This window comes from Medicago sativa, chromosome 4 (genome assembly GCF_051527215.1).
Source record: "Medicago sativa cultivar Bolivia chromosome 4, Bolivia_mono, whole genome shotgun sequence".
Classification (NCBI taxonomy): Eukaryota; Viridiplantae; Streptophyta; class Magnoliopsida; order Fabales; family Fabaceae; genus Medicago; species Medicago sativa.
Window position 1 is genome coordinate 98104468 of NC_140752.1, and position 11398 is coordinate 98115865.

Below are 11398 nucleotides of genomic sequence, written 5' to 3' on the forward strand. Positions count from 1 at the left end.
TGTATTCAGTTGTTTAGAGAAACGAAGAATTTTTCAAAACACAATTCAACCCCCCTTCTTGTGTTTTTCTCACCTTCAGGCTAGAGCTCACACATATAAATGTGGAGAAGTGGGGTGTCCGGGGTTCGAACTCTGACCCCTGCATATAATATGCAATATCCCTACCAACCAACTGAGCTAAGCTCACCGGGATTAAAATTTAAAATGCTCTCACCCAAACCAATTTGCAATACTGTTTAAAGTCAAAATAAAAAATGCTCATTTATTTATTTACGGACGGATGGAATATTTTGTAGTGTAAATGTGAGAAAATTATTTTAACTTAAGTTGATCGATTTTATGGTGTTGTTTGCAATAAAAACAGCTTTGAGAATAACTCGCTACTCATTCCTATACAAAAAACGTTACATAGAATTCAAAGAATTGACCAACTTAATTTCACTTTAATTAACAAATTAACAATGATACAAAAGGAGTTTCCAAAGAACTTGCTTAATTAAAGCAAGCAAACAAGAACTAAGACATGCATACACTTCAGGTGAATCTGCAGCTTCTTACAGTATATACTTTCCTGATAAAACCGACAAAGAATTTATCAAAATGGCCATAATTAACCATTAAAAAAAAATAGCAATAATATATGAATAATAAAGAAATTTGTCAAATATAGCATGCCACTATTCTTTCCTTATATCTTCTTTGTCATTATTCTTCTAGCCATGAAGCTACGTATTCTTTCCAATGCAACATCCAAAGTTTGTTCACTCATATTTGCAAAACAGACCCTAAACCAACCAGGTTGATCACAATGACAAGAACACCCCGGAGATATATTCAATTTCAGTTCATTCAAAATAACATTCCAAAGTTCCAATTCACCTTCCTTAGTTGACTCCTTCAAAAGTGGACTCAAATTCATCCAACAAAACAATCCTGCATTCCCTTTCAAACACTCAATTCCAACACTTTTCAAACCTTCAATTATCATTTCATATCTCTTCTTTAATCTCTCCCTATTAATCTTAATATATTTCTCTGTAAACTCCTTGTTTGATAGCATATTAGCCAAAAACTGTTGTGTTTGTGAAGATATCAAGGTAAAACTCGACATTCTTCGCGCTGTTGTTACAACCTTATCATTGTATGAATAAATTGTTCCAACTCTGAAACCTGGTAGACCAAGATCTTTAGAGAGACTATAAACAATGTGAACTCTCTCTGCATCTTTGTATCGACGAGCTTCCAGAATCTCTGCTATGCTTACAAACTCAGATGAATTAAAGACCGAGCCCGAGTAGATTTCGTCTGAGATGAGGTGGATGTTCTTTTTAGTCACAAAGTCAAGAATCTCTTCAAGAACTGTGTGTTGAACTGTTATACCTAAAGGGTTTGAAGGGTTTGTGATGAGTACTCCACTCACTTTCATGTTCATTGATTCTGCTTCTTTGTAAGCTGCTTCTAAAGCTTGAGGTGTAATTTGAAAATTGTTTGACCTGTTGCAGTGAATTGGCACTATGTTTACACCAGTTCTCCACCTTAAGTCTCTATCAAACCTACAAAAGTACAAGCAAAAGATACATGAGATTATTTCATCATATATAGTCTACGCAAGCATGGTTACATGCTATAGCTTCAAATGACAAATTAAAACAAATGAAGCTAGCTAGCTAGAAGGTTTTTATCAATAAATATTTTACTTGAGAGTGTTTATGGAAACAATTTATGACTTGTTCTTAAACTATTTAATTTTGAATAACTCTTGAGGATAGTTGATGAAAACAATTTATAACTTATATTAAAATAGTTTAATTGTATTTTATCTTGTATTTTTAAAAATAGTTTATTAATTAAGTTGTTTATCCAAACATAGCCGGATTGTATGGTGCTTGATTCTTACCCTGGATAGTAAGGGGTAGGAACAAGCAAGGCATCGCCGGGGTTTGCAAGAATGAAGGTTAAAAGCTCATTAGCCGCAGTTGCTCCTGCGGTGATGACTATTCTTTCTGGATCAAATTTAGCTCTACCACCTCTTATTTGTTCCATGAAACTTGCCATTGCACTTCTGAATGATTTTAGTCCATGATAGTCTTGAAATAATGCATTCTCTCTGAAACCATTATAATCCTCAGGGTGCTCTTTCAAGTACTTTTCTACCAAATCAAATGAAACCTGCACAATACACATTAATATATAGTTAGTTCCAAAACCATTAATGAACTAATTAATTAGGAGCTAATTATATATAGACATAAAAAGACTTATTCAAGATATATATAAACATACTTGATTTTCGGCCAGTCCCATTTGTATAACACCAGAAGAGTTAGTTAACTCATCGTAAGGGTTTTCATCATATGCTTTCCATCCAGCAAAGTAGGGTGAGTTTTCTCCATGAGTGTCAGAAATCGCAATGTTTGAAAGCTGCACACATGGTTGTTCTATCTCAATACCCATATTAATTAATTAATTAAGCCTTTAGTTAATTGTACAAGCTAGAAGCACAAACTAAGTTTTTGTTAGTAAGAGAATGAAGGAATGTGGAAAAGAGAAAGTAGAGAATGAAGAGAAAGAAGATAGCTAGAGAGCCGTTGATTGAATGAGTTTGTGAAAGAAAACCCCGCTCTATATATAGACTTTGAGCGTATACATAAAAATACCATAACAAAAAATAAAAAGTACGTATCAAATACTTATATATTCTTAAATTAATTAATTATTATAAGAAATCAGAGTTTAATCTTGTGCCGGTTTTTACAGATATAGATTTATCTGATCGTGACTGCATGTGACAACTGTACATTGCCAGATCACGCGGAAAATATATGGTTGTTGTTAGGGGGGTGTATTTTTCTTGCAATATAGTTGCTACTTAAAATGTCGGTTTAATGTATTCTTGATTATAATATACAAATTTGTTATAAATGTGATTATTGTCTATAATGTTGTTTATTAAAGTGGTTGAGTACTACTCCCAAATAAACGAATTTTCATATTATGAACCTATGACTAATCAAATCTCTTTAATTAGAGAAGAAACTTCAAAAATTCCATTGTGATAAGAATCAAATGATTAGCACATTTAAGATGTGAATACGTGTGGGGATTTGGGGAGAGTAGTTAAGTATTTTTAATGAGGTGACAAAGATATGTTAAAAAGATTGAACAAGATTTTTGATGTGCAAAGCAAAGCAGCTTAAGTTCTTCACTGATGATTTTCTGACGTACATACCCTACATTAGAGCCACACGCTTTTGACTCTTGAGAAATATTGAATGGTGGTGCCATTAACAAAACAACATAACTTAAGTTTTGGAACATCCTTTCCTATATCCTTTCAATTGAATTAATTCCATTCAAAAAGTATAATTATCATATTAGATGAAGCCATTAACAAAACAACACAGCTCAAGTTTTGAAATGATTTGTGTTTATGTGATTGACTGATTTGTGAGCAATCACCAATCGGGCACGTACTATACTACTATATGAGATAAGAAAAATATTTCATTTTCACATCAATCACCACCATTCGTGTGGAGAAAACTCGAACAACAATAATTGGTGGATGATTAGAATGTTCGTGTACTGATTTGAATTGGTAATTTTGAGGAGATCCAAATATTGATATATTGCATTATGAACGGGGGACTATATCCAATATAACAACATTCTAATACAAGAGATTACAATGATTGTGTCACATTATATGAATTATTATATATATTTTGCTAGGCTAAAACACAAGTGCTTTTAAACATCTATATATTGTTTTATATTTCATTATTCACCGTTTAATTCTAAATTTAGAGTGGACTAATTGACATTACATACATAATTTCAATCATACTTTGTGATTTTTCATTTCAATCATATTTCAACCATTTCAACTAAATTTAAGACAAAAGCAAACAAAGAGAACAAGAATCAAATTTGAATAAAATTTGGAAAACTGGTCCACTCATTATGGGTTAATTATAAGTTTTTTTTTTAATTCTTCGATTTTCAAATGAAGGGATTCTAATAATTTAGAGTTTGATCGGAAGATGAGTAAGGTTTGACCAAAACTAATGAATTATAAGCTTTTTAATGGTGAGAGGTCACACTAATTGTTCCCCACATGCAAATTTGACATGATTGGAATCATCAGGTATCCCCCATAATTTGAGTTACCTAGCTAGTTTATATGTTGAAATGATTGATTAATCTTGTTAGATTACAGATCATGGATTAGATGACACACATGATTTTTTTCCCTCAATTTAATCAAAGGTTTCGAGTTTGAATATTGAGAATGTGGAACTCGTGGGTTGCGATACTAGATCTATAGTAAAATCAAAATCATTAATTACATCAATATTCATGTTAATAAGTTTCTTTGACGACAACCTCACTAATTTAAGTTGAACCTCAATGATATTTTGAAAAGAAAATTGTGACAAGTTTCAAAATCATATTCAATTATTATTGTGAGCAGGACTAAAGTTGAATTAGAAGGTAATCAATAAAACTATGTAAAAAATGAACACTAAAAAATCATTTCCAATTTTTCTAACAACAAATGCATCTGTATAAAAAATAAAACAGCCCCAACTATAAGCCGAGCGACATCGAACATAAAAGACCTATACTCTATAAAAAGCTAACATGATTCACAAATGAGACAACTAGATTTTTTTTATTTTGAAGGGAACATGAATTCATAATTAGATCTACTCTAAAATAATCTACTACTAATGGCAAATTAATTCATACATAAATGTCCTAAAAACAAGGTTTATAATTAGGTGCACGAGGCATTGAATAAATAATTGTCATTAGAGTCCAAGATTAGTTAATTAAGTATGATTTGACTTAAGTTAAACTAAACGGTTAGAGTCCAAGATTAGTTAGTTAAGTATGATTTGACTTAAGTTAAATTTAACGGTTAGGTATAGAAGCTTGCTTAGGATAAATACGCACACCATATAAACAGGAGTGCATCTATTGCTCTGTAAGAAAATATTATTTTTGAGAAGTAAATTTCGCCATGTATTTATGCATGCACACAACAATCAACATTATAAGGAGTTAGGAACTTAAGATATTTGTCAAGATCGTGTTGTTTTTTTGTGTGGATTTCAATCACTTTTTTTTACAAATTATAGATTTCAATGTTGAAATACTACTATTTTAGAATCGTTCTATTTTAGAATAAAATATGAAATATAGTATGATATACGCAATGATGAGAAGAATATTATTCATAAGAAGATTGTGGAGCTCAACGCCATGAAAATCTATGTACTAGATCAACTAGATATGCAGTTTTTTTAGGGGGTGAGAAATGCAGTTAATTAATATGGTGAATCTTAATTCAATAAAAAGATGACGGGAAGATATCATATATGACGATTATGAGGCGACTTAGGCCTGTAGAGTTATAAGACAAGTATCATACAAAGAGCTCAAAAGATATGTTTATATTATTTAATTTGTTTTGTCAAAAACAAAATTATTTAATTTGTTGGTTTTATAATGGAGTTATAGTCGTGGACAAGTGCACGTATATATCTTGCTAGATTCCCTTCTCTTCCAGATAAAATAAATTTTCTTCCATTATTGACTGAAAAGCATTGAAAGTGATTTCTTACGGCCTGTTTGATATGCTTTTTAAAAACTATTTTCTTCTGTGTTTTAAAATTTGAAAACTATTTGTGTGATGAATTTCTTTCTAAAATTTGTTTTGAAAATTATTCGAATTTTTTAGACAGATAAGCTCTACCTTGTATCTAAGTTTATCTCTCTTGTTCATCTTCGTTAAAGGGATGTGGTTTTGAGTTTTTCATTTTTATTTGTATTTTTGTGGTGAATTTTTATTTTATTTTATCTAAAATCACACACATCTTTACACTTTTTTCCTCTTTTAAATTAAATTAAATGATTTTTCATTGATCAGGTTTTTTGATGTATTTTCGTGATGAATATTTCTAATTAAACTCTATGTATTCGTTACATCCTAAACTGACAAAATTACCTTTAATTAAAATTTAATTAAATCTTAAACTCTATTTAAGTAGGTCATGCAAATTGTACATGCTTAAACTCAGTTTACGTAGGTTATGTAAACTTAATTTAAGTAGGTAACGTAAACTGAGTTTAAGTGTACATACTTCAACTCAATTTAAGTAAGTCATGTAAACTTAATTTAAGTAGGTAATGTAAACTGAGTTTAAGTGTATATACTAAAAGTTAAATTTGCTTTAACATATTCAACCTTGTTTAATGATTCTACGTAATCTTATTTTAAATATGTACATGTAAACTCAGTTTAATTAGGTTATGTAAACTAAGTTTGCATGTACCTACTTAAACTGAATTTAAGTTAACGTCAACAATGTTAATTAACGTTGAACAACAAGAAAAAAATAGAAACTCTAGCAATAGAGTATGGATGAAATATGTTTTGATTCATTCTTTAACCTTCTATAGAGATTGATTGAACATCTATGATTGTTTGTGGGTGAAAGAGAGTGAAATTTTAGAGTGATAAATAATGAAATCAAGGTTTTAAGAAAATTTATATAAAAGACAATTTTGGTATTATTATAAAATTTGAAGTAAATTTTGGTGTAGCCAGAAATACATGGAGTGTGAATAGAAAAAACTCTTTCATGATTTTACGTCTAATTAATCGGTATGATATTGTTTTGTTCGTCGTGTTTGTGCAACTTTTTTTGATTTTTCATCTTATTGTGATAAATATTTTGATCATTTTAATTAGGATGGAAATTTACATTATTCTTCCAACAAGTTTTTCAACGAAAAATAGATTACCTATGTGATAAATATTTTGTGCCTGTAGTATGATTATAAAAAAAAAATTGTAAATATATTACAAAATAATGCGGTGTATATAAAGAATAAAGAGTTTTATTTGTATACGAAAGGTTATTTTACACATACATTCAACATTCAACCATGCGTTGTCATGTTATTTATTGAATCAAACAAATTAGTTGTTCTTAGATACAATACACGATGTGACAGCACACAATTGAAAGTAGAGTAAATGGTCACTATAGATTCTGACTTTGCATCTCGTTGTCACAAAGATATTTGATTCAGGATTAAATACAAAGTAGTTTGCGAATGTGCAGTTTCGTTATCAGTTTAGTCCTTGACGTTAAATTTTTTTGTTAATTTATGAGGTGACGTGTATGAAGTGTCACATAGACTAAAGTGAAAGCAGAAAATGGTCCATTTGGTCCTTGAACCAAAAATCAATATCTTCTGAAATTGAATCTCAAGTCCCTAAATTCCGAATTTAATCCCCAAATCCCTAAATCTCATCTAATTTCCACTTTTGTTCAAAATCAATTTCTTTTTTTCTTGCTGTTAATTCTCTAGATTGTATTGAATTATAATGTTTATAAGAAATCATCACATTTTACTCCTCAATTCCAAAAAGTATAATATTTTCCTCATTCTATAGTGTAAGTGCAGCGAAGCTAATTAATATGTTTCTACATGCATGTTTGATAAATGATAAATGTCTTTTAGTAGAAAGTAAGATATGGTTGAAACTATTTTCGATAGTATATTTCTACATGCATGTATGATAAATGTGTTTTAGTAGAAAATAGATATGATGTGTTTTAGTAGAAAATAAGATATGGTTGAAGCTATTTTGATCATGTTTAGTTAAGTCAAAGTTATGAGGCATACTCAATTGTTTGACAGTTTTTTGGGGACAAATGAGATTGGGATTCTACTCAAGCATCATGAAGAAACCTCATTATGTAAGAGGGGTGCGGATGGATGCAGAAACCCTACTATGAAATTGTTTGACAGTTACGAAACATACATATATTTTTACTAAAATAAAATCACATTTGACATGAGACATAGTATTAATTATAATAGTCCACACAATCCTCCTTAATATAAGAAGATTCAATGTTGTGGAAAAACCCAAGCTGGACATCCTATACAACTGCCACATCCTAAATTAAGGGGTAAAAGAAGTCTAAATAATGCTTTTTGTAACTAAATGAACACCTAAGTACCAAGTTATGTTTGTTTGGTTTCATTGCACTTCAAAATGCTTTTCCCGGTTTAATGCTGACTGAAGATGGTTGAGTAGAAAAAATTGCAACTACCAATGACAGCAGCTGATTTGTGTCAGTGTGTCTCAAATCAATATATTTAATATGTCCTCTACACAATTACCAACCAAATTTGGGGGCAAGTTCTCAAATTCAAATTCAATCAAATTATTTTTGAATATATATACAAGTGAATACTCATATACTCTATCTCACCATTCTCTTATTTTCATCTTCTCTCATTCAACAAAGTTCAAAAAATGTTCTACACATGAAGATTTTTTCAACTCTATCTTCAAGCTTCAAATACAAAATGAGCAAACCTGCAATACATCAAGGTAAAAGACTTTGTAGCAACACACTTTTATACAAGATTCAACACACTTTTATTCAAGATTCAATACTCCATTTCACTCATTGTTCTTCCTAACAAAAACTTTTCTTTACAAAAACTGTTTTCTTTGCTAAAAAGTATTTTTCATTTTTTTTTCCATATCATCATGACAGTTCTACATCCAAAAGGTATACAAAACAACATTCATGATTTTGTATTTCTTTTCTATTACTTTTTCCTTCTTTATTGAAAAAAATAAAGAAAGCGAAAATACACACAACAATGGATAAGTTTTGGTTCTATGCGACAAACTTCAAAGAGATTATTATGCAGAAATAAACTATCTTGATTTTAGTTCAAAATAGTTCTTATTTTATTCAAGAGTTTTAATCTTTTATTGTTTTATGTCTAAATATATCTATTATGTGAAACAAAAATTTTATAAACCTACTTTTGTAGATCTATATAGATATATTATATAACAAACTGTATTTAATAAATTGTCCAAAAAAATTATTATTTCTCTCTAAATTATATTAAGAAAATCATTATTGCTCTCTAAATTATATTAATAAAATAATGAGGAAGAAACATAGAATCCAAAAAACATTTTCAACAAGAACATCTTATACTTCTCTGATTGAGAGCTTTTGTTCACTTTTTACTCTTTACCTTTTGCTAAGCTCAAATTCTGTTCTTCCACTTCATTTTGCAGGAATTAAAAGTTTCTCTCCTTTCTCCTGAGTCCTGTAGACCGATTTTCTGTAAAATATGAATAAAATATATTATTATTTTTTCAACAAAAAAATAACACATGAAATCTGAGTATACATACACTTTTGAGAGAGAGAAATTTAAACATAATAATAAATAACAAAATTAAAACAAATTATTTTTTTTCATTAATCTTTCTACGAAAACAAGTTAAAAATCTGTTTTTCTATCCACATAAATAAATCATTTAAATGATAGAAAAAATATATTAAACACAGTTTACATATGAAATTAAAAAAAAAAACTTTTTGTCTATCATGTAAATCATTCCTTTTATTGATTTTATTATAGATCTGATATTAAAAAAAAAAGATATATAACCAATTTCGTTTCCTCGCACAAGAGGAACCTAAACAAATCAAAACCTTTTTAATCTTTAATAAATATGATTTTGTTGTTGCATGTATCAAAGTAGTAGTGATGATAGAATCAGTTTCATATGATTAAGGATATGAATATTGGTTACGACCTTAAAAGCCTTTGATTTGTTGATGTTGCATGTGTGAAAGAAGTAGTCCAGCGGTTTGATGCCCAAATCATGATAATATCTGTCCAAAAAAACCTTACATGATGAAGATTCCAGATATGCTGCAAAACTCCATGACTGAGATCAAAGTTGAATATTATATAATTTTGTTAGCTGTTTTATGAAACAGCCATTGAAGATTCCATATCAAAGCTACAAAAAAAAAAAATAACGAGGGATGAGTTGCCGGTGTTTTACTCTAAAAAGATTCTATATTTTTATTTGATCTAGATATATTATTTATATTTCAGAAAGAAGTACATTGATTGACCAGCATACAACAAAATTTGAGTTATATTAAAAGAGAAAAATTTGAGTTATATTAAAAGAGAATTTTTTTCAAAAAAGAAAAAAAACAAACAATGAGTTGTAGTTTTTGTTAAATGAATAAAAAAACAGGGATCGTATATATAAAAAAAAACATTTTTATGATTTGCAAAGAAAAATATTATTCACCAGTGAAAAAAATGTTCTTATTTCCTAAACACCGAAAAGTCTTATTTTTTTTTTAATTCATAATTGGAATATAAACAATAATATTTTTGTGCTAAAGAAAGCCCTCTATATTTGCATGAACCAAAATAAAAAAACTTCAAATGAAGTCTTGAAGAAAATTGCAATAAAAAAGCTTCTTTATCAAAGATCCAATAAAAGGATTACCAAAATAAAACCATTAGTATTAGATCTAAAAAAACTTAAAACAGATTCATTAATCTACAAAAAAAAAATCTTACATCTCTTAAAAGTACAAGAAAATCACATCAAATTTCATCTTTTGAATGTTATTGTTGTTGCATGTTTGATGACGAAACTGAAGCTATTGTTGTTGCGGTTATCCCAAAAAAAAGTTGCTCTGACCGTAATTTTTTGTGGGTTTTATTGTGAATGTTTAGAGTAAGCAAAATATCACTTTGATTTTTGCAGAGGAGGCTCACGTTGGCTGCAAAATTAGAGAGAAGCTGACTCAAAATTCATACTTTCCTTGATCTAATAATAAATAAGTGGGTTTTGTAGAGGAGAATGATATGATAAAAATGGTGGCTTTATTTATATGTATGGTGGTCGGAGTTAGTTGCAGATGAAGAGAGAAGGAGGTTTTGGTGGTTTGTGGGGAAGAGAAGAAGAAACGGCGGAAAGAGAGAGAAGAATTTCTTCTGTCTTTGTTAATGGGAAATGAATATTAGGGTTTGTTATGGAAAGTTATCTATTGGGCTTTTTTTAGAAATGTGTTGGACTATTTTTTACACGGTTTGGGCCTAATCATGGAAATTATCCTATTTTTTTATTTTTTTTTAAATTGCTTTTAGACTAAATGATTTGCTATCACACATGGAAATGACATTCAACACCTCCAATTATAGTTAACTATGATTCATTGTTTAATTTTCTCTTTTGAAGTCAACAATATTTAATTACCGTTAAAAGTATATTGGTTATTTCTACGTGTGTGATAGAAAATCATTTAGTCTAAAAACAATTTAAAAAATTGGGGCATCATCCCCTCACCCTAAAATATTTGTAACAAAAAAAATGTAATTTTTAAAAATAAATGACTTTAATTATAATACATAGACCATGTTGTCATTGATATAAATTTTAAAATAATTATTATACATGGGACAAGTCATCACTAATACACACGTTAAGTTGGCAAACATATTCTAAAATTGTATAAGACGA

At 29.2% G+C, this 11398-nt stretch overlaps 1 protein-coding gene and 2 long non-coding RNA genes across 3 annotated transcripts; 1 reads left to right on the forward strand and 2 right to left on the reverse strand.

Moving 5' to 3' along the window:
- Positions 1–423: 423 nt before the first annotated feature.
- ACS7 (1-amino-cyclopropane-1-carboxylate synthase 7) lies at positions 424–2598 on the reverse strand. The gene is made up of 3 exons (XM_085706293.1): positions 2284–2598; positions 1898–2169; positions 424–1553 (listed from the first exon to the last, which is right to left on the reverse strand). The coding sequence occupies exons 1-3, from the start codon at positions 2452–2454 to the stop codon at positions 689–691; spliced, it is 1308 nt and encodes a 435-aa protein (XP_085562419.1). The 5' UTR covers positions 2455–2598; the 3' UTR covers positions 424–688.
- A 5537-nt stretch (positions 2599–8135) lies between these two features.
- LOC146934435 (uncharacterized) lies at positions 8136–10874 on the reverse strand. The gene is made up of 4 exons (XR_015007754.1): positions 10453–10874; positions 9662–9871; positions 9091–9180; positions 8136–8407 (listed from the first exon to the last, which is right to left on the reverse strand). It is a non-coding gene; the product is annotated as an uncharacterized LOC146934435 (long non-coding RNA).
- LOC146934436 (uncharacterized) lies at positions 8307–10078 on the forward strand. Its single transcript, XR_015007755.1, has 2 exons — positions 8307–8422; positions 9705–10078. It is a non-coding gene; the product is annotated as an uncharacterized LOC146934436 (long non-coding RNA).
- Positions 10875–11398: the final 524 nt, after the last annotated feature.